This window comes from Parasteatoda tepidariorum, chromosome 8, assembly GCF_982258835.1.
Source record: "Parasteatoda tepidariorum strain Cologne lab strain chromosome 8, Ptep-v5.0, whole genome shotgun sequence".
Lineage (NCBI taxonomy): Eukaryota > Metazoa > Arthropoda > Arachnida > Araneae > Theridiidae > Parasteatoda > Parasteatoda tepidariorum.
Genome location: NC_141762.1, coordinates 5,852,365 through 5,875,620, shown reverse-complemented (window position 1 = coordinate 5,875,620; position 23,256 = coordinate 5,852,365). Strand labels below are relative to the sequence as shown.

Sequence of the window (23,256 nt, the reverse complement as noted above, 5' to 3'; positions counted from 1 at the left end):
CATAACAAATCATACCTGTGGGTACTGATTTGGGGATGAATCGTTCTCTGGTTATGATCAAAAGTAGGATCTGTGGTTGAATGAATGGATGTATGAATGGGTTCACCCTATATACGGGCTGTGAGTGTGTGTGTCTGAAGTCGTATTCTTGACCATAGATTGCGCCCCTGAAAATCAAGAAACACGCCCACTGCCATAAATTCGCTTGGCTTCACCAAGATGGCCTTCTGGTATTGGCAAGTGCAGGCCTGCCAACTACTACACTTTTTGAAAAATATTTCGTACAGTGACATGCATTTAAAAACTAAAGCTTTCACAATTTGTGATAATTTTGCCAACATTTTATGAAAGATCTTAAACAATGTGGCGTTGCATATGAACTTTTAAATCATTTATATGTAGTAGTGTGGAAAATAAGTTTAAATAAATAAAATATAATACATTAGAGCATAAATATAGCTACCACTAGAATAAATATTTACAAAAAGTGTAGAAAGTTGGCAGCCCTGCAAGTGGCTAAAGAAACAAAAACAGCAATAAAATATGTATATGAACTCTGAATGTGGTGTTCAATTGAAATATAGTATTCATTGACATGTTTTTCGGAGTTTTTCAACAAAAGATTTGGAGAAGTATTGCAGTACTGTTGAATAGCCTCAGTAAAACTTTCTGCATTGCACTTTTAAAAAGGTTGCACTTTAAACAGGCCGACATAAAACAATTTTTTTTAAATGTAATTTCTATCTAAATGTAGTTTTTAAACGGAATTTAAACATTTCGTTTAAACTTTATTTTTAAGGCATTTTTTTTCATCTAGGCAGGCATGCTAATTTAGCAAAAAACAACGTTATTTAAAGATTTCAAGGAAAAAAATCCGTCAAAAAAAACTATCTGTTCAAAGCCTTCAAAACAAAGTTATATTTTGATAACGTGCTAATCAGGTAAGATGCATAAGACAGTTGACTATCAGAAAATCAACACATCATCTTTTTTAATGTATTTTTTTTATAATGTTCTTACATTTGTTTCATTTCATTTTATTGTATTTCATTTATTTTACGTGCATAAAAATATTCTATTAATGGCACATTTCAAAAAATGAGTTATCTTTTTTTAAACCTGCGAAAAACATGGAAATAAAGCTTACATTCTAAACAAAATATATATATATGGAATTTCATAAATCAACTATAAAATATAGCTAAGGATATTTATAATTTTCTGTTTATGGATTAATTATTAGTCAATTCTTCTTTTGTATTTTCAAACTCTATAATTCGAAAGTAATTTTGTGCTATCTATATTTTTTTCTTTATTTATTTATTTATTTTTTGTCCTTAAAAATGTATTGAAAACATTCTTAATGAATATCTATAAATAAAGTGAATAATAAAGTTTATTATTCCTAAAATTAATAGTGTTAATAACATTTTAAGCATCTTGATGGAAAATAATAGAAGCTTATTAGTAATAAAATATATATAGCTAAGGATATTTATAATTTTCTGTTTATGGATTAACTATTAGTCAATACTTCTTTTGTATTTTCAAACTCTATAATTCGAAAGTAATTTTGTGCTATCTATATTTTTTTCTTTCTTTATTTATTTATTTTTTGTCCTTAAAAATATATTGAAAACATTCTTAATGAATATCTATAAATAAAGTGAATAATAAAGTTTATTATTCCTAAAATTAATAGTGTTAATAACATTTTAAGCATCTTGATGGAAAATAATAGAAGCTTTTTAGGTTTATTGATTCTGTTAAGTTAAACCGAGAATGAGTGAAATGTAGTGACGTCGAATAATTCAAACATCACTAAATGCAAAACTGGAAAAGAGGAATCCGTTAGAAATGTTAACGCACGATCACTTCTTGTGATGGATGCAGGCACTTAACGTGGATACTGAAGTGACTAATTACTCCTTAAACAGTACTCTGTAGTCTGTAGTAATAAATATTTAGCAACTCTTATGGTACATGATAAATTGCTGTTAAAACATATATATTCGAAACCGCTGTCATACTCAGAATCAAACTTAATAGTTTATGTTATAGTATACATACTACCGTCAATTACCGAAATCACGAGAATGTCGACTTTCACAGGTGAATGTCAAAAATCACAGAGTCGCTTTGGTAAATATCCGAAATATTTGTTATATCCGATTTTATATTAGTTTATTCGCTGATATTATTATTTTTATTCGATATTTTAATATCTGCTGAGGATAGATTAGGAGAAACATCAGTGATTGGAGTACCGGTTAAATGCATACCAGGCACTTAACTTTTTTAAAAAAAACATCAGTGTAGGGCATACCGGGCAAATGTAAACCAGGCAGTGGCACTGAACCTTAAAAAAACATTGACGTAGGGCATACCGGATAAATGTAGGAGTGTCAAACTCAAAAGCTAAGCCAAATAAACAATGGTAACAACTTGGGCCAAATAAACAATGCTTAACTTTAGGTGGGCCGCAAAAAAAAAAATCAATGTTCATGGAAACAAATATTTTTATTTTAAATTGTATTAAACATATATAAAGTTAAATTATTGTTTACGTCCTGATACTTGACATCTCTTCTCTGCTATTATCTTTTCTATTTCGGGAGAAATTTTATTGGCCGAGACTACTTTCAAAATTGACAAAACGTGAGCGTTATTAATACGGTTTCGGACAGGAGATTTATTTCCATTAATACAGAAAATAATTGCTCTCACTGATAAGTACTTCCAAACTTGGAAATAATTTCATACGCGAATTTTCGAGTATTTTCAAACCTTGCTTATATATATATTCGTGAAATTTAGGCAAACCCACTTCAATGAATTTTACCTTCAAATTTGAGTCGCACTGAATCTCAATCACTTCCATTAGCATATAACTGGGTACTGAGTCTATATTTATTGAGAAAATCGAAGAAAACAAACAAAATTTGTCTTCCAAAGAATTAAAATCTTTAAACCTTGTTTCAAATTCTGTTCTAAGATTTGAAATTTTTTTCTGCCTATTTTTGATACGATGCAGTATCATCTAAACTAGATTTGTTTTCTTTGCCCGTTGGGAAGTGCGTTAAATCTTCATTTTTCAGTTGCCTTTCCCAAAGAAATAGTTTACATTTGAATGCTTTTTTAATTATGTCAAACATGTTCGTAATGATCTGATCCTTGCCTTGTAACAATAAATTTAAATCGGATATGTGTTTGGTTATATAAACCATAAAAAATAAATCTTGCAACCATATTTGATCGGAGAACAAGCTTGTGTCTTGATTTATAGTTTACGAAAACTTACATATTTTTTCTTTCAAATCCCAGAATTGATTGAGAACCTTGGAGCAAAATAACCAACTTACCTTGCTATAATAGGATAAACTTGATTATGTACTAATTGATAGCTTAGTGTGAAACGGACTCCATTCAGCCAATTAGAATTTTAAATTTTCGAGCGGACAATTTAAAATGATCCGTATAGTTTATAAATAAAGTAAATTATAATTGTATATGCTGGTTTCGTGTCTAATTCACATTTCTATTTATTTTTACTTTGCTTCGGATATATTGACTGGGCCACAAAAATATTTATCTCGGGCCGCGAGTTTCACACCCCTGCTCTACATCAATGTTTTTTTTAAGGTGGACAGTAGCACTTAACTAGACCTAGTATATATTTCGAACATTTACGAAAGCGACTATGTGATTGTCAACATTCAACGTTGTAAGTCAACAATCGGCCATTTCGGTCATTTACAGTAATATACACATTGTGTCAGTAATAAAGATCTGCTAATCTTCCTTTTTTGTGTCATACTGTATGTGTTTGAGCATACTGTTAAATTTGACAATCAAAACTTGCTTTTTCTTCAATTAAAATTTAGTTACATGTATGTAGCTTTTTTAGACAAAATTCATGCATAGAATTTTATTTCAGCTATGCATAGTAATTATTCAGTGTTCTAATTTGTTTATCCAGGGTACAAAGTAAATCTGAGTACACTTCAATAACTTTTTTACGGCAGAAGTTTCATTGGAAACATGATGTCAAAACCCTGTGTTATCAAACAGAACACGTCGATGTAATTGACGACGTCGAAAAAACGTCAACTACCATCATGAAAAAGTGAAGAAAAAAATAAAATTATATCAACTACCACCATTAAAAGGTAGGGAAAATATAGCAATTATCCTCATTAAGAAGGAGACAAATTCTTTTATCAACTATCATTATACCTTTGTTAAGAAGTAGGAAAAAACTTATATCAACTACCATCGTTAATGAAAACGTTATATCGACGTAAATATTATATCAACTACTATCGTTAAGAAGTAGGAAAACTATTTTATCACTTATCAACTAATTAGGCGAAATATTGTATCAACTGCCAACGTTAAGAGTAGGCGAATTATTATATCAACTACCATAGTTAAGCCGGCCAGGTGGCCGAGCGGTTAGCGTGCCTGACTGCGAAGCCATAGGCTGCGGGTTCGAATCCCGCTCTGGGCATGGATGTTTCTCTCTCTCTCTCTCTCTCTCTCTCTCTCTCTCTCTGTGCTGTCCTCTGTTGTGTGTGTGTATGATGTGTAAATGTGGCCCACCCTATAAACGGGTTGTGGCAGTGTGGCGTGGGCAATGTTGCTCGCCTCCGTGACTTTGGTTCACAGGTGCCCACTGGGTAACGCGAAATGAGCAACAATTCTGGCATAGTATAGGCAAAGAATAATGTTCAGTGCCTGCCATTGGAAAAAAAAACTACCATAGTTAAACAATAGACGAAATATTGTATCAACTACCATAGTTAAGAGTAAACGAATTATTATATCAACTATCATCGTTGAGAAATAGGTAAATTCTTATATTAATTCTAAATAATTGTTATATTATTGATTGTATCGTAACTTAATTTATATTTTAATTTAACTTATTAAATTTAGACTTTATTTTAATTCAATTGTTTACTTAATTGCCTTTCTCTTATACTTAAAGTAGAAAATTAAAGTACCGATCCTATCCTGTTTTTGGAACATCTTTAGGTGGACGATCTTTATGTTTCCGATCAAATTGTTAGAAAAGTCCTAATTAAGTGATTGAGGATAATTGTTTGACCAGCGGGGTTTAATGTGATTGTGTTCTTAAGCTCTCCTTAATGTTTCAGGAAGTGTTTAAGACATTTTAGTTTTTATTTGAATTTTACTCTTAATCTAAGATGTTTTGTGGGACTTTTTAGGGGAGCGTGGTTTTGAAGGGCAGTAAAAAAAGGATTCCTGGGTTGTGAAAAGGAAAATTGGGGAAAAAATTAAGGATAGTGAAAACAAAATGAAGGATAGGTGAAATGTGAAAGCAGAAAAGGCTGTAAAAGGAAAATATAGTAAATAAATATTGATAAATAAAAAAGAGAATTGAGTGCATATATATATTGAAGAATTATAATTCGATTGGTGTTAGAGTACTTTTAACTTCCCTTCATTTTGATTGGTTAAAAATTTAAACGAATGTGTATGTAAATTTATAAATTTGTGAAGTCTAATTTTGTGTTTAGTCTTTTACTTTAAGCACAAGGAGCTACAGTATCCTGAATTCTTTATCTAAACTCTTGTGTATCCTCCATTCTAGATTTCTAAAAGCAAGAAGGATCTACAAGTTTTATTACGCAGTGGAATCACGAACAGCTTATCCCAACCTGTGGAGAGTTGCCAACCTCATCCACGTCCTGCTTCTGTTGGCTCATTGGTTCGGATGCTTCTACTACATGTTGTCTGAGCTGGAAGGTTTCAAGGGTAGCTGGGCTTATAAGCATCCAGACTATCCCGAAAATGAGCACTCGCCGCTGGTTAGGAAGTATTTAGGATCTGTTTACTGGTCCACTCTTACGCTCACAACGATTGGTGATCTGGCAACTCCAGCCACGAATTTGCAGTGAGTTTTTCTCTACACTATCTTTAATTGATTATATTATGCAATTATATATATATATATATATATATATATATATATATATATATATATATATATATATATATATATATATATATATATATATATATATATATATATATATATATATATATATATATATATATATATATATATATATATATATATATATATATATATATATATATATATATATATATATATATCAGGGTTACATCCCTCATATCTTGGTTTGTATTTAGCTCAAATAAACAAGTCGTGAACCAATTAGTTCTTCATAAGTTTTATTTAAGGGTAGGCTGGTGGCTATAACAGTTCGCACCCATTCTCCACACTGGAGGGGGGTGGACAACACTCTCAGGTAATTCCGTCACAGCTTATCAGATCCACAGCATACTTGAGAAAGTCAGGCAAAAACTATTGTTCCTGCATTAAGAACTAACACAAAAGGAGGTAAAAAGGCTCAGTCGTGCATACCTTGTAACTCTACGCATCATCGATAATCATTTAAGGCTTCCTAATCCTTTGAAATATAAATCTAATTATAGTTCATTGGTATGTTTTCAGCCTTGAAGTCCCAAAATAGAATATCTCTACACCTATTCTTTACCAAAGACATTTTATGAAAGCGAAAGAGTTTTAATGCTTTTATTAATACAAAAGAATTTTTTATAATTTTTGTATTACATTCCCCGCCCCAAAAAAGAAATTTTGGTAAGTCAAAATAAAAAAAATTCGTATACTTTAAATTTTTAAAATTTAGATTGGTACGACTGTCCTTTTCCCTACTACAAATAACATTTTTTCAATTATGTGCACAAAAAATAACAATTATTTACAATGACAAAATAACAACATGATAATGCAATTTATCTGTTTAGTCAACTAAACCAAAAGAAAAATTAAACATATTTATATAACTATTCTACTAAAATTTTCACAAATTTTTTCACAAAATATATACACAATTTTCATGCGAACGAACTGGACAAGAAGTGTCATTTAATCAGAATTTAAGATTCTGTGTGGTTAAAAATATACACAATTTTTATGTGAACGAACTGGACAACAAGTGTCATTTAATCAGAATTTAAGATTTTGTGTGGTTAAAGGAATTATTTACCTGATAAAAATCTGTATTCCCCCTTAAAATGGAGGAAAGCAGAATTTTATGAAGCACATTGATATTGAGAGTTCCAGATTGGACAATACAAAAATAGTTTATAATATTTTCTCACCTTGTTGAGCGAAAAAAAAAATTCAACTTTCCTCGCCCTCACATCTAAATGATGCTGAGGTAAACATCTCCACACGCGATTCGGATCTCCTCTCTTCCATTGAAGAAGGTAAGAAAAAAAATTCTTTTCTTTTGGACACTATTCATGATTTAATTTCAACATTTGTGAGCTGTGATATTTCCTAAGCTTTGATACATGTATTATTTCAAAATCTTGTTTACTTAAATTATTCTTTCTATTTATTTTGTAACTAGCTTCTGAAATTTTTTGAAGAATTTTATACGGTCCACTAAAAGGAGGTGATAACTTCCTCGTATTAGGATAAGTAAATTCTTCAAACATAAATAATTCATCAGTTTTAAAGTATATATATATATATATATATATATATATATATATATATATATATATATATATATATATATATATATATATATATATATATATATATTTAATTGATTATGTTAGCGCTAAATCTCCTAGATAATGTGCGGATTAACTGAATCACATTTCACCTGTGTAGTGCGCGCGTTTACTGTTTCCGCCTCATTAAAGTTTGTTTCTATCATTTCACTCACTCATTAGATTATTCAATTTATTATTTGCATATTGAAAAATGAGGGAACTATTTGATTCTTTGTATTATAGTTTTCAAAGTGTGTAAGCAAATGTGTTGATTGTTTCATTGTAGTGACGTGATATTTTACCGAACGAAAAATGAATTAAATTATGTTAATTGAAAAGCATAGAAACGTCGCTGTTGTTCCAACAAACATCTTGTTTTCACTTTAACGGGTGCCTACAGTAGTAGTACAGTAGAGTAATTTGTGGACTACCTAGGTCATTTCAGAAATGAAACAATTTTTTGGCATTTTAAAAGCTCACCCTAATTAATATATAAAATATCTAGATAATCTGTAAAATAGCTTATTTCTATACTTTAACGTTAACATCTACACTAGGGGTGCGCAACCTTTTTCAGTGAAGGGCCACAGCAGATTGACCAATGAAGGGCAGCATGCCAAAGTGTTTAGATCGACATATTGAAAGCAATTGTTGGTGGTGATTGTTATATAAACATCATTGTTTATATAACACTAAATTCTTTTTGTCCACTAAATTCTTGTAATCTCTTTGCAGAAAATACAATACTTTAAAACGTTTAAAATTAGAAAATGCAAAACTGATTACTGAAGAAGGAAAACAGAATTCGAAAATCAGAATCAATTTATCAGAAAAAATTTAGATAAATTGAAATAATTAAAAAGCTATGGAAAAATTGACTTTTTTTTATCACATTACAAAATACAAAAGTCCATTCAAACATAAATTTTAACGTTAAATTTTTTTCTTCATAGAATTAAATTTCAAATAAATAAATATTCTAGTTATTAATATAAATTCAAGTTAAATAATTTGATTTAAAGAAAGTTTATAGGGTTAAAAATGATTAAAACAAAACCTCTTAAGTGGAAAATAAGATTTAGCGTTTATTAGGGAATGTACTTTAACTTTCAGACATTTTTATTTTAAATTAATAATAAGAGGCTGAGAGAGAGAAGAAAAAGAAAGAAAGAAAACACATTAAATTTTAAGGAACTATATTCCTTAATAATAAAAAACTATTAAGATACTTGTTTACAACTTTTTATGACGAATATATTTTTAACATGACACTTACTATTTACAATTAATACACAATCAATAAAATTTACATTACTTTACGAAACTTATCTTGATTAAATTTTTTATACAGTTAAAATTTAATGATATACAAATCATTTCCCAGCATATAATCATAAATGATATAAAATGCTCCAAGAAGGTAGAAAATGGTTTAAAAAATTTCTTAATGGTTATACTGTAATTTGCAAAATTTTTGAATATTATGATAATTTTATCTACTTGATCATGTGATATTTTTTGAGCCATTAAATGAAAATGTAATGATTGTATTTAAAGACTACTCTGTAATTTTGAACAGGCCAAATTCATTCTGGAAAACAGTCTTTCGACAGAAGCTGTTGTTGTGGGTAGTATTAAACTTAGAGCAAATAATATAGGGGAGAGGGGGGCACATGTGAAAAAAAAAATTTATTTCTTCATTTTTCAAAAAATATCATCAATTTCTCGCAGTAAAGAAGTCCATGTGTTTAAACAGTGTTTTCTTTGTCTTATGGAATTTTTTGAGATTTTTCAATAAAATATTTCTTTACTTTATGATATTTTAGAAAAATGACTTCAATTGTTCACATGTGCCCCTATTGGAGGCACATATGAACATGCCTGGGGCACTTATGAGCAAGATTAAAAACACAAAGCAATCATCATATTTCAAAGAAAAAAAATCTTTAATATAACAGATAAAGATATGCATTATACTGAAGGGGTTGTAGCTTACTATGTGAATTTAAATCGTACAGCAATACTGTCAATACGAAAATAATTTTTCAGCTGTACGATAATTTTTCCTCTGTTGAGTTTTTCGCAATTTCATGTTCCTCAGAAGTTGTAATGGGCCTTTTTCTTTCTTCTCTAATACTCTCTCATGCTTTTTTTTTTTTCATTTTTTCTATCTTTTCATTTGTAGCTTTAGCAATTCTATCTTCCTCAGATGTATCTGTTAATATGCGTGATGCGCGATCAACCATTTAATAATATTAAAAAAAATTAATAAATTAATTATGGAAAATTAAATAATATTAATTTTAAATGCATGCATATTTTTTAAACTTATAATCTCATGAGGATAATAATCTTAATACTATGTAGGGGCACATGTGAACTGTTCATATCTGCCCCTGATGTTTTGTTCACAAGTGCTCCATCATCCTTCTTAAACCTAACTTCAAAAATAAAGAATTTTTAATTGAGTAAAGAAAAAAAAATAATTGTCATAAACTTACCTGAATGCTCATATAATGGTCTGCAATAGTTAATTTTATCTTATTAGTTGATTTATACTATGTTTTCACTTGAAGAAGTGAGTGATAAAAGTATATACAACCCCAGCTGATACAAAGAAATTGTCAGAATAGAACAACCAAATGTCTCATTGATCTGAAAGTTTTGTAGAGAGGTAGGACTAGTACTGCCATCAATTGAAAATTTTTCAAGATTTTTTATTTCAAATCATATTGGTAAACCATACTATGTTCACATGTGCCCCCCTCTCCCCTAATCAGTTTTGGAATTTGTCCTAGATGGTGTTCTTCCTTTCTGGGATTTTAAATCGCGGAAATACAAATAGCGATGTGTTATTTTTTAATTGCTTGAATACGAATTGCCATGTGTGATTTTTAAATTGCGTAAATAAAAAACTCGATGCTTGTTTTTCAAATCGCGTGAATACGAATCATGTAGCTTTTAAATTGCGAAAGGACTACTCACAACACTTGATTTTTAAAATGCATGAATATGAATCGCGATATATGGTTTTTAAAACGCGTGCATATGAATTGCTAGAAAAGTAGCAACGGATGATATTTTAAACGCCAGAACACGAATTGCGATATGTGATTTTGAATCCCGTAAATACGAAATGCGATGGATTATTTTTAAATCTCGTTAATGTTGATACGAAATGCGATGCGCAATTTTCAGATAGCATAAATACAAATTACGATGTATGACTTTTAAATTACATGTGACAACAAAAAGAATAGGTTCGATGTGTGTTGTTAAACTTGCACGTGTTCATGAGACTAAAGAATTATGCCGTGTTTTGAATTTTTTTTTTTTTTTTTTTTGTAAAATGGACCGCGTTTAATCTAAACACATATCTTTTTTTTTCCTGGGAAGGTGTTGATTTGGCTAAGATACGTAATTACTTTTTAAGTCACGAAAAAAAATTAAAACTGAATCGAATTTCACGAGTTGTAATATGTGAAAATATCAGGTATATTCAAAATCACAAATAAAAATGCAGCAATAACGGGAAAGAAGAAAAAACACGTTCGTAAAACCTCTTAAAAATTACGTGTTAAAATCGGCACAAACAGAGTACGTAAAAAATAATTATTTTAATGCGCGATTCAAAACTCGCTTGCTGTCAAACCATAGTATTAAAAATATCAGAATCTTTTTAAATCAAGGGGAAATCGTAATAACTACTAAAACAATAACCAAAATACTTTTATATTTCAGATGAAATTGGAGTAAATAAAGTCCATCAAAATTTTATGTAATTTAAATGTGGGATTTGAAATTAAAATGTCGCAATTGCGTATAAAAAATATCGGTGCTTACAAAACCTTGTAGAAATGTGTAGCAATAATTTCTAAAATAACGATTGAAAAATAATTTGATTTTCGATAAAATCGTTACAAATAAGCCATGTCAAAAAATGGTTATCTAAATGAGCGATTCTTTACTCGCGATTCGTAATAATATCGTGCTAAAATATCGAAGTTTTAAAAACCGGGCGGAAATGTGCAGCAATAACTGCTGAAGAAAGGATCTAAAGTCATTTAGATTTTCCATGAAGTTTGCACAAATAAAGCGTTTCATAACTTTCAAAAATCGCTATGTCAGAAACTACTTGAAAATGGGTAGCAATAACTACCGAAAAGTCATTGGAATCGGCACATACGAAAAGCGTCAAAAGTGGTGATTAAAATTCGTAAATCGTAATAATGATGTATTAAAAATATTGGGATTTTTAAAACTATGCTGAAATCCGTAGCGTTAACCATCGAAAAACTACATTGATTGAGATTGGGTGCGTCAAAAACTTCAAAGTGTAAATTTAAAAAACCGAATTTTTTTTATTATTTTTCAAAAGCAAATATTTAATTTTTTTTTTCATTTTGTTCAGATTGCGGTCGCGGGCCGTTCATCGAGGGTTGGCGGGCCGCAGGTTGAGCACCCCTAATCTACACCATATTTTATCGAATGCATTTGTGACAAAACCTCTTGAATTGCACTATAGTGATTTCGGGAGAAATCGGCTTTTGCACCTATCGAAAAATCAAGAATCATTAACACAAAATACAATTTTTTCACTTAAAAAGGTCTTATTTAAATATTGGGTGGGATATATTAATGTTTAGTGTTATCATGACAAAATTGGAAGTGCAAAAACACAAAGTTAGGAAGAATTATATAAATAATACCGTAAAATTTTTTTTCCTCTTTTTTGGTTTTTGATAAGATTTTATAAAAAAAAAATGCTATCAGATAAATTTAATTGCTTAAAAGAAAATTCTACTAAAATTGTATGACTGTGATAGGTACTGCAAAATAGAAATAGGCAGAAAGTTATAATATATTTCTATCCAAACTGTATTTAACCTCCCTAGAGGTGTGTTTTTGAGAAAGGAAATGTGTAAGCATTTTCGGGAGTTAGATGGGCGCAGCGAGTGGATTGGGGGACCCTCTATTATGCAGCCCATCCCCAACCACATTTTATAAGTAAAAGAAATGTAAATATTCAAACACCATAGCTTAAAATCCTGCTAGCGGCAGCTTTCTGAATATTAATGATACCGCTATTTAAATCAATTAAACGTAACGTCCTTTATCGTTTCAGATGCCGATAACAGGTAGTGTAATTTCCGGTTTTCATGCTAACGAGGTTTTTCTTATATTTTGCAAGTTGATTAAATAACTAAACTCGAACAAATACTTTCTAAAATTAAAACTTCACTCTTAATAGCAAACTAACCTAATTCACTATAAATCTCAACAGTTTTTATTCTGCATTTTTATTATTATTTTTTATTTCTTAAGACTGAAAGTTAATTTAATAGAATAAATTTATTTCGTCTTGTCGATTTATTTGTATTCAGAACATAATGTATCTAATCAATATCTGATACATTTTTAGCTTAATTAGTTCACGATGTCTTACGTAAGTTTTTTAAGAGATTAAATTTGTTAAATTATTTACAGAATGGAATAATAAGGAATTTAAAAGAAAAGTGATTTAAAAAAGAACGCATTATAAAAGAAAAATAAAGGAATTAAATAATATTTTTTCCATGGAATATTCAAATTTAAATAAATTAGTGAGGTTAGATTTCTGATTTTGAAAAAAATATATATATTTCAGATGTTGAATTTTTCTTTTTAAAAAAAATAATTAAAAAACATTCTATCAACATCCTCTTTTTAACTTTTCAATGTATTTATGTTTCAAAATATTCTGACAATACCGTTCGAAAACAGACAAAAAGGTTTAAACGATTTATATCTTAACAGAAGACAGTGTGGAGATATATCATCTTTTCGTTATAAACAAATGATTTTATGTTGAATAACATGCTTTGAAAACAAACTTTTTATTTTTATAAAAATATTAGCCAACACTGCCCTGGCATTTTTTTTTATTGTATAGGGCTCAGTTCCTACGGATAAAAAATCAAGTATGCGAATTCGAAAATACGAATGAGAATTTGGCTAGCAAGTTTTTTGTGGGTTCTGCCAATCATTCGCATGGACCGATTTAAAAACGCAAACTTTTCACATGCAGTGTGAACGGTCTTTAACTTTTTCATCAGAATAAAAATTCATATGAAATGTATAATGTATATGTAAGAATGTACCCTAAGTTTCTAATGATCGGGAATTAGCATTTACTTAAATATTTGAAAATTACTTAAAATAATTAGTTCGAATTACTTAAAATATTTAAAAAAAATAATTATTATTATATAAAGAATAACGAAGTCCTGTTTATGCTCTGAACTGGATCGTTTGAAAATTCGGCCATCAAACGATTATTTACTTTTCAAAAGTTAAAAGAATTTGGAGCGAGCTCCAAAATCCGTCTCGCGGCACTGACCCAAAGTCATCAACATCTCCGATTTTAACGGCTTTTGAGCAATATTTTCTCATTCTATTAGAAATTAAATTTATGCTGTTATATATTTAATTTTGGGTTTAATAAACTTGATCCACTATAAGTAAATATATATATATATAACGTCGTTGCCGAGTGGAAGGATTAAAACAGGTCATAGGTCGGGAAGGAGGGTACAAAATTTATTTATTAATTATTAGACAAGAGCAGTCATGAGATTGAGTGAAAGTGCCCACGAAAAGTTGCGCTCCTTGGTTATATGTTAGGGAAAATCTTGCAAAGTAAAATCCGTAAAATGTCTTAATTTAGGGAAAGAGGGAAATCTTAGTAGCTGCTATTGGTTTATGAAAGAGATCGCGCGTTTCCCACACAAGAGCAAAGGGAAAAATGTCCTGCTCTTAATTAAATGCATACTTGAGCCAAAAATAGATTTAAGAACAGGATGTGGCTTTTAAAAGTGTGAGAAAGTATTTCGTTTAGAATAATTAATTAGGATGAAGTTTTATAGCAAAGAAACTAACATAAAAAGATTAATTGAAGCTTTTTATGTTACATCCCCCTTCGCCAAAATTGTTTAGTTAGAATCCCAAAATTTTGAAATTATCCATTTGCAAAATGTTCCCTATGGTAGAAGTACAAATAAAATAACCAAATTTGTAATGGTAACACTATATAAAAGTAATATAAATTATAAAACATTTACATATGTTCTCATTGTAAAAATTTTAACACAATTAAAAACCTGTAGTAGCATTATCAACAATTTTAAGATTTTCATTTTCAAAAATTTTTTTTGACTAAACAGTTTTTTCAGTTTTATAAGTATTTCGTTTAAAGATCACATTACAGTTTTTTCGCTATAAGAAGTATTCTTCATAATAACACAACTTAAGTTAACTCTTCAATCATGATGACAAAAATTTTTAAACATTTGTTAGAAATGTGTAATTTAAAATGTAAAACACAAAATACAAAAAACATTTTTACAGGTAAAATTTCAATCTGAAATTAGATTTGAGTATTGTTTACCTTGTCTGAAAAAAAAATGACACAGTGGTTGTTATTCTGAAGTCCAAGATTTCAATATTGTCTTTGTTTCACTTTATTTACCTTTCATTTTTTGTCACTTTAATAGCAAAATATTTAGAAATTTTTTTTTTTCAAAATCACCTGAAGTTAGGAATTAATTAATTTTCTTGGATTTGCACAATTCTGTCAACATAATTTTGACAATGTTACGCACCATTATCATATTTAGTCTCAAGAATATTAGAAAACACAAGATCATTTTCAATTCTGCTGTTTGAAATTTTTTTTTTTATGTCCAAAATTTGCCTTCTGTAAAATTTTTTCTTTTCCTCTCTTATTTTTCTTTCTACTTGTCTTTTCTTTTTTATTTTTCTTTTCTTTCTATTTCCTCTATATTTATTTATACTTTTTCTTTATTGGTATTTTTATTGCAATTATTAACCCGGATTTCAGGAAAAATGTAAAGACAAATTGCTTTTATAATCAGAAAAGATGATCAGTCTTCTCAGATTTTACATTACAACCCGTTTAACACAATTTATCACTAATTGAAATCCAAAACAAAGCTTTCAAATTTAATATGGTATTAAGATAAATCAGTTTTTGAAATTTGACTGACTTAGCTATTTTCCTTATTTTTAATCTGAAGTGCAAGTTAGGTTTATTTGCAAATTACCTTTTTTTTTCATTTATATCTTTCTTTTTTTCTTTTTGGACATAATTTTTTTTTTTTTTTTTTCAAAAAATTTTCGTTTGGATTTTTTCTTAAGTAATTTTTGTGCAGAGATCTTAATTGGTAATTTAATTTGTCACAATTGTTAGGGAATTCAAATATTTTCATTTCTATTTTAAATGTGTTTTTGAAGTGAATTTAGTTACTATTACTTTTCAATTTGTGTTTGATCATTTTCCTCTCTGTATGCTGGAATTGAAGATCAGAAATAAAGAAACGATTTGTTTATGGAAATTACTGAGCTAGAACAGAGCTATGAACTAATTACCAACTTTGGACTAAAGCATTAATGTCTGGTTGCACTTCAATTTAAATTCTAACAACAAGTATTTTATTCATTTTTCCAAACTATTTGTATTAGTTTTAACACTTCTTGATTTAATTTTTGCCACACCTAATTGCATTCATATATTAAAATTGAATTACAATAATTATTGCAGTTGCATTACGAAAAGAAAAAAAAATTTAAATGGCATTTTCATCTTAACCCTAAACACTGTAAAACAAAAATATAATTTCTACTAACCAAAAAATCATAGAAGCTGTAACACATAAAACAATATGAAAATAATTTCTTGAAACACTTTTCAATCAAATAAATCAATTTACTGAAAATAAAAATTTGAAGAAAAAAAATTTCAACAGTAAATATTATCAATATATAAAAAGTAGTTTCACTTTGAAACATCAAATATGGGAAAAAATTAAAATCATAATCATTTAAGAAATTGCTTTATGAGAAATGTAAAAAACTTTAACTCAAAGGATACCTGAAAAAGTTCGAATTAGTCCGAGATATTTTGAAAACCACAACAGAGATGGGAATGCGTTGAAATTCCGTAAACACAATTCCAAAACCAAAGACGTGAGCTGCTAGGGAAAAAATTTGTTTCTTCGTTAAGATGAATCATTAATTATCACCAGTAGTGAAGGAGAAATTGAAGCTTATTTTTCTTTGAGTTCTGAGTTGGGAGGGAATGTCGACATCTAAGGAGACCATCGTAAACCATTCCGGGGTATGAAAACAATTCATCGACGATAAAATCCAGCTCAGCACTAATGAGTGGCAAAATCAACGCTTTCCCCAAGGGATAGGGTTTCAATAAAACATTTTAATTATCAGGAGTTCGATGCAATTTTTCTTTTTAGTCCAAGGTCAGGAAATTGAAGCTCAGCTTTCTAGTAGTCTTAGGAACGTAGACAAAATATGCAGCTTAGACATATGGAAAACCGATGATCGTTTTGTTCCACTGTGCGTAGGTATCATTTATAATAAACTAAACGTTTGATGATTGAAGAGATTATTTTTTTTGATGAAGATACAGGATGAATTAATTATTGCCATAAGTTGAAGAAAAATTTGACTGCTTATTTACCAAATGTCCATTTGAATAAATGATTTGAAGTTATTCCATATTTTTGAAGTACCCTCTTCCGAAGTTGATTTATTTAATTTTAAATGAGAGATATTCCATATCATTGATGTACCGTACCCCGTTCCCGACCGTTTAATCCTGGCGACTTATAACGTCGTTGCCGAGTGGAAGGATTAAAACAGGTCATAGGTCGGGAAGGAGGGTACAAAATTTATTTATTAATTATTAGACAAGAGCAGTCATGAGATTGAGTGAAAGTGCCCACGAAAAGTTGCGCTCCTTGGTTATATGTTAGGGAAAATCTTGCAAAGTAAAATCCGTAAAATGTCTTAATTTAGGGAAAGAGGGAAATCTTAGTAGCTGCTATTGGTTTATGAAAGAGATCGCGCGTTTCCCACACAAGAGCAAAGGGAAAAATGTCCTGCTCTTAATTAAATGCATACTTGAGCCAAAAATAGATTTAAGAACAGGATGTGGCTTTTAAAAGTGTGAGGAAGTATTTCGTTTAGAATAATTAATTAGGATGAAGTTTTATAGCAAAGAAACTAACATAAAAAGATTAATTGAAGCTTTTTATGTTACATATATATATATATATATATATATATTGACTACACGCTTTACCCGGCGCTGCTCTGATTAAAAGGTACTAATGACTCGCTATATAATTATTTTATAATGTGTTGTGCCAACATTCTAAAAGGGGCAGTGGGCAACAAACTGTTAAGGAACCACTGTTCTAAAAGCTCAGAATGTGATTTCCACAGCGTTGAGCGGTGTGGACTGAAATGCATTACGAATGGATTTAATAAAGCAGGCTTCTCTGTATCCAACGGGAACATTAGCTCTTTAGTGTAAAATTGCGTGGCTGAAGATCTTCCGAAGTAGATGGCGCTTAAATCGACTGCAACAGACAGCTCCATTACTGCAATATACAATTTGTGCAATTAGATTACCATGATATTACGAAAAGACGCATGAAATTATTTTTTATTGAATGAACCAATGCTTGTAAGATCACACGGTTCGTTTTTAAATTTCTTCAATACATTTCTTCAAATTCCTATTTCATGTCCGTGCTTTTAGTTCGAAAGTAGGCTTGAACAGAAAACAATGTCATCAGAAAAAAATTACTTTACTGAGTTTTTTTCCCTTACTCTGTGAGGTGCATAGTTTAAATATGTTGCCCCATTAAACAGAATACTTGTCCTTTCATTCATTAAGTTGAAAAAGTTCTTGAAAAATCCCACAAGCCATCGAAATTAAAGAAATTTAGACGCTATTTCGCTAACACGAGAAAAAATCTTTCGCAAACAGTGTAAAAACTGTCAACTATAGTGATAGTATAAGACTGGTACAATTTACGAAATAAATTTTTTTTTTTTTGCATTCAATCGAAATAAAAACTTAAAATCCAAGTTTTAATTATTGTTCTAGTTCGCTTTTTTTACCATTTAAGTTCCCCTATTTCAACTAGAATATTTTTTTTTCTTCCTAAAATACGGAAATAATTTTTTTCATAAAGAAAAAAAAGTTTTCTTTACTAAGTTTTTTTTTTCTTCTTACGCTACGATGTGAAATATTTAATTATTTTGTCTCATTAATCCGAAAGGCTGTCCTATCATTGGCTCAGTGGAAAGCATTCTTGAGAAATCCTAAGAGCTTTCTAAATCCTAATTTCCTATTAAATTAACTTACATTCTTAAGTGGGGTCTTAATTAAATAAGGACACACCGTGCTGCGAAGGCGAGAGAGGCAAAAACTAGTTTTTAAGATTTCCACTTATCGAGAAGCTTTTTTTTTTCTTCATGACAACATATTGGACTAATTGAAGCTTATTTGATAGTTAGTGGTTTTGATGAAATAATACAAAAAAAAAGGATCAAATTTTGCTGCATTTTTTTTTATATAAAAAAATGTGAATGGTATTTTGTAAGGTGTTATTTTATAGGGAAAGAACAGGTGGTGAAAAGTAACACTTTCAATAGTTTTTGAGTGAGGCAATTTATCTGACATTTTGTGACTTCCTTAAATATTGAAAGTTGAAAGGAAAAATAAAGTAAAACACTGACTTTATGGTAAATAAAGACACTTATACGTCCATTTTTAACACAAAAGTATACAAACTTTTACTACAAGACTCGATTATTTTTCTATAGGGTGTTTAACTTACGCATTTAAAAAGTACTGCTTTTATTAATAACCTTGTTATTCAAAAGATAGTTATTATTTGTTTAATATTGGAAGAAATGTAGGAAAAATAGTTCGTTCCTCTTCAACGAGTTTCCGCTCTTAAAAAAATTAGCATTGCTAGTAAGTAACTTACATTTTCAGAAAAATAGCTTAAATATTGTTCCACAATCTTGCAAATGTGCTTCAAAATTGATAAGGTATTAAACTGAATCCTTCCATTAGATTCATAGCATCGAGTAAACCAGTTTAACGCAGTTCAATTAAGGACGCAGCCAACTTGTAGTTCATTTGTAGTAGTTTATTGTAGTTCTAACTTGGACGATAATATGGCTTTAAAACTTCAAATAATGAAACGATAAAAAAGGATTTTGCATAGTTGTCACGATTTTCGAATAAATTTTTTCCTTATATTCAAAGAGGTAACACAATTTAGGCCATTACATTTTATTCCAGTTTAATTAAGTTGATTATAAAAATTTTTGAAAATCACGACATATAAATAAATTAAACATGCATAAGTTATCGATCTCAAGTTTGTTGCTAATTGAAAGGAAAAAACTTATTGTAAAATCGTTCTTCAAATGTTGGACCCGTTCTGTTTCAGAATGATTTACCACTGTTCTGGGTCGTTTTTTCAAGTTTTTCAGCCTTTTCGTTTTGGAAATTTTGTTTCTTATTTGCTGCTGGAAAAAAATACGTCCTTCTCTACCAATGATTCTGATAGAACTAAATAAAAACTTAATAAATAGTAGACTGAAAATATCCAACCCGCTAGAGGGCATATTCAAGCTTTGCGATCGCGAATCAAAAACAATATTTTAATAATGCAAAAAAATGTATTTTAAATACAATTTTTTTGTTCATCACTTTGTGCATGCATCTGAAAGTTAAGTTCTAAATCATTTAACGAATCTCATTAACCGTTAATAGTATATTAATGCAACTTGCACCAAAAAAATAATAATTTCAAAACGGTTAATAAGATCTGACACCTATTTAAATAACTTTATCTTAAAATGTGACATAGAATTACATTATTCTAATTATAATAATAATACGAGCAATCCTTCCATTACTCTTAATTTAGGAATCAAACAAAATCCAAAACGTAAAAATAACAATACAGGTAATTTTAACCTTCAAACCAGGGAAACAAAAATATTTATAGGAAAACAATAACTTTATGACTTAAATCAATTTTATACTGATGACAACCAAACTAATCTGAAATTTAATGTCGGAAAACTGGATCCTACCAAGTGATTTTCCAGCCAATAAAAATTTGTTGACAACAATGGAAAACTGCGACATCCTCATTAGATTTTCCTATATGGTAAAATACTTCTTAATCTTAGGATTCATAAAATGTTCTAAAAAAATATTTGGGTTTCATTTTGCTGGTCTGGTTATTATGCCCGCTATCCTCACGATATTTAAATAATGTAAATAAATACATCTAAATACACAATATTTTATCTTTTTGCTTTTTTTAATTCTTAAGTAAAAACATTAACAAAGAAACTTGTTACTTCTTTGTAATTCAATTGGAGACAGTTTATATCTTTTCTTACAGGATTCTATGAATTCAAAACCAAATTAATTCCGACAAGAAGGCTGTAAAGTACACACTTTATTCAATTTTGCTCTTACTACTCATTAAAAAATTTCATACCGCACAAGATTTCTGACAAAATCAATATCTGTTTCTACACATTACAAAGAACAGTGATTTCTGTCTTTGTAAAAGAATAAAATTTTTAATACAGAAAAAAATATTAACTGGTTTTTTTAATTAGCTTACTTAAGAATGAAGTGGGAAAAAATATTTAAATGAGAATAAAAACATTTCCTTCTACCTTCCGATTTTCTTGTTCATTAAAAATTTTACATTTAGAAAAATGCGGTTTCGTTAGAGGAAAGAAAAAAATTTTATTCGCCTTGAAAAAAAATTAATTTTACTAAGTTCCACTTTTAAATATTGCCATGATTTTAGAATGGCGGAGAAGAATTAAATTACGTTTCTCCAAAACATAAAAGGAAACATTCTGTTCTGAAAAAAATCTGAACTTTTGCTTAGTTGCACAATTACAGTGCGCGATTGTAAGTTTACGGACGAAAGCGTTTTTTTTTTCTGTTTAAAGAAGTATAAAAACTAACATCTTGCTTTCCAAAATTAAAACTTGTCACGTTGATGTATTTAAATTATGTTTCCAATGTCTCACAGAAGGAAAATAAATTGTTAAAATGCCGAACCAGGTGGGGGTGTTAACGACATTTTAATGGTACAACTTTCACAACTTTTTCAGCATTAGGATTTTTTTTTTTAGGGGGACACATTGCATCTTTAAGATTCTGGTAACATTATCCATGTTCGTTCTTGCACCAAAATAAAGAAATAAATTGTTTCGATTTTGAAAAGAGGAATAATTTAAGGAACGAAATGTATTTTCGATTAAAAATAAATTATCAGATCAGATTTGTAAAGATCTATGCAATTGAATGATCAGACAGTCTAAGTACGATTTGAAACATTGAATTTTCCTGGTTTTAAATAAATTATTTCAACATTAATACGAATCTCCTGTAATTATGTCTTTATATTCTGTTTATTATACTCATTTTATCCTATAAGAATAATATTTTGGAAGCTCAATCAGGACAGGTCTTGTGGAGGAAGACATTCAGAAGATAGGGTAGCCAGCTTTATCTCCAGACCTGAAGCCCATGGAGCACGCCCGGAATGCTTTTTGGTAGAGCAACTGCAGCTAGGCATTCTCTTTTCAGTCTGTCTTTTTAGATCTCTTCAGTTCTTCTCAATCTGTCACAGGACCAGCAATGGGATATCTGACAGTGAAGTAGTGTGGGTATCTCAATCCTGATGGGTTGTTGAAACGTGACATTTGTTTTCGTTAACAACTGTTTTTCCCATTCTATTTCGAGTAAGCCAAGCCCTTCAAGTATCGATTCTCTTAAGTGAGACATTCTAAATTCTTTCACAGAGATTCTTTTTCAAAGAATTCGATTCTTTCACTCTATATTTACACAGAGACTTCACACAAATACGAGCACATAGCCATATAGAACACAAACAAACTAATTATCCATCGAAGTTGTTTGGTACACAAAACAAAAATATATCACTGTTACAATAAAATATGCAAACAAATAATAAATTAAAGTTAAGTAAAGTCGGCGTGAAGGAGTTATATTTCAACTCATTCGAGGGGAAATACGACTCTAACTTATCGTTAAATGACATTCGAATTTATGTAGAGCTTTAATAAGCCATTTTGCAAATAAAGGTTAGCTGGCGCATAGGTTGCATGTGTGGGTATGGGAAGTCTTCTTCTTGAAGTACCCTATTGCCTTACTGGAGAACTACCAAAAATGTATTGTCTCAAGATATTAAATTTACTGTCCCACAACGGGAGTCATGCGCCATATTAAACCCACTACTAGGGCCATTTCGATGTGTCATATTTTGTCTATCTTGCTCTGATCACGAGTAACTCATGATTCTGAGTTAATATGCATTCATTACCTTTTAGTTATTTATAGTCATTTAGTTATATCTCTTAGTTTAATACACAAGGGCACACCCGGGTGGTGCCCAGGGGTTCCAAGCCCTCAGGGGACCCTTGAAAATTTCATTTTTTATGAATTGCATTGAAAAAAAGCTAAGAATAAACAACATTGCCTAATATATTTTTTAAAATAAATATATTCCATCGTGTAAAGTGTGCATGCTGTTATTTTTTTCCCTACAAATAATGATTGATTAATGCAAACACCAATAATTTGAATAATCACCACGAAAACTTAAAAAGGCAACCGAAATCTATTTTTCTACGTTCGAATGAAAATTTCAGGTGGGCATTAAAAGATTTTGATAAATGTTTAGTTTTACAAAATAATTCATACCTTATTTATTTTTATTTTTTTGTTGT

The 23,256-nt window shown here is 29.6% G+C and overlaps 1 protein-coding gene across 1 annotated transcript in view; it reads left to right on the top strand.

Annotated features, from left to right (window-relative positions):
* LOC107445401 (uncharacterized) overlaps positions 1-23,256 on the top strand; it is a 223,121-nt gene that overhangs the window by 105,456 nt on the left and 94,409 nt on the right. Inside the window, exon 4 of the mRNA XM_087149754.1 lies at positions 5,618-5,920. Within this exon, the coding sequence (XP_087005880.1) occupies positions 5,618-5,920 (303 nt within the window). The remainder of the gene's footprint in view (positions 1-5,617; positions 5,921-23,256) is intronic.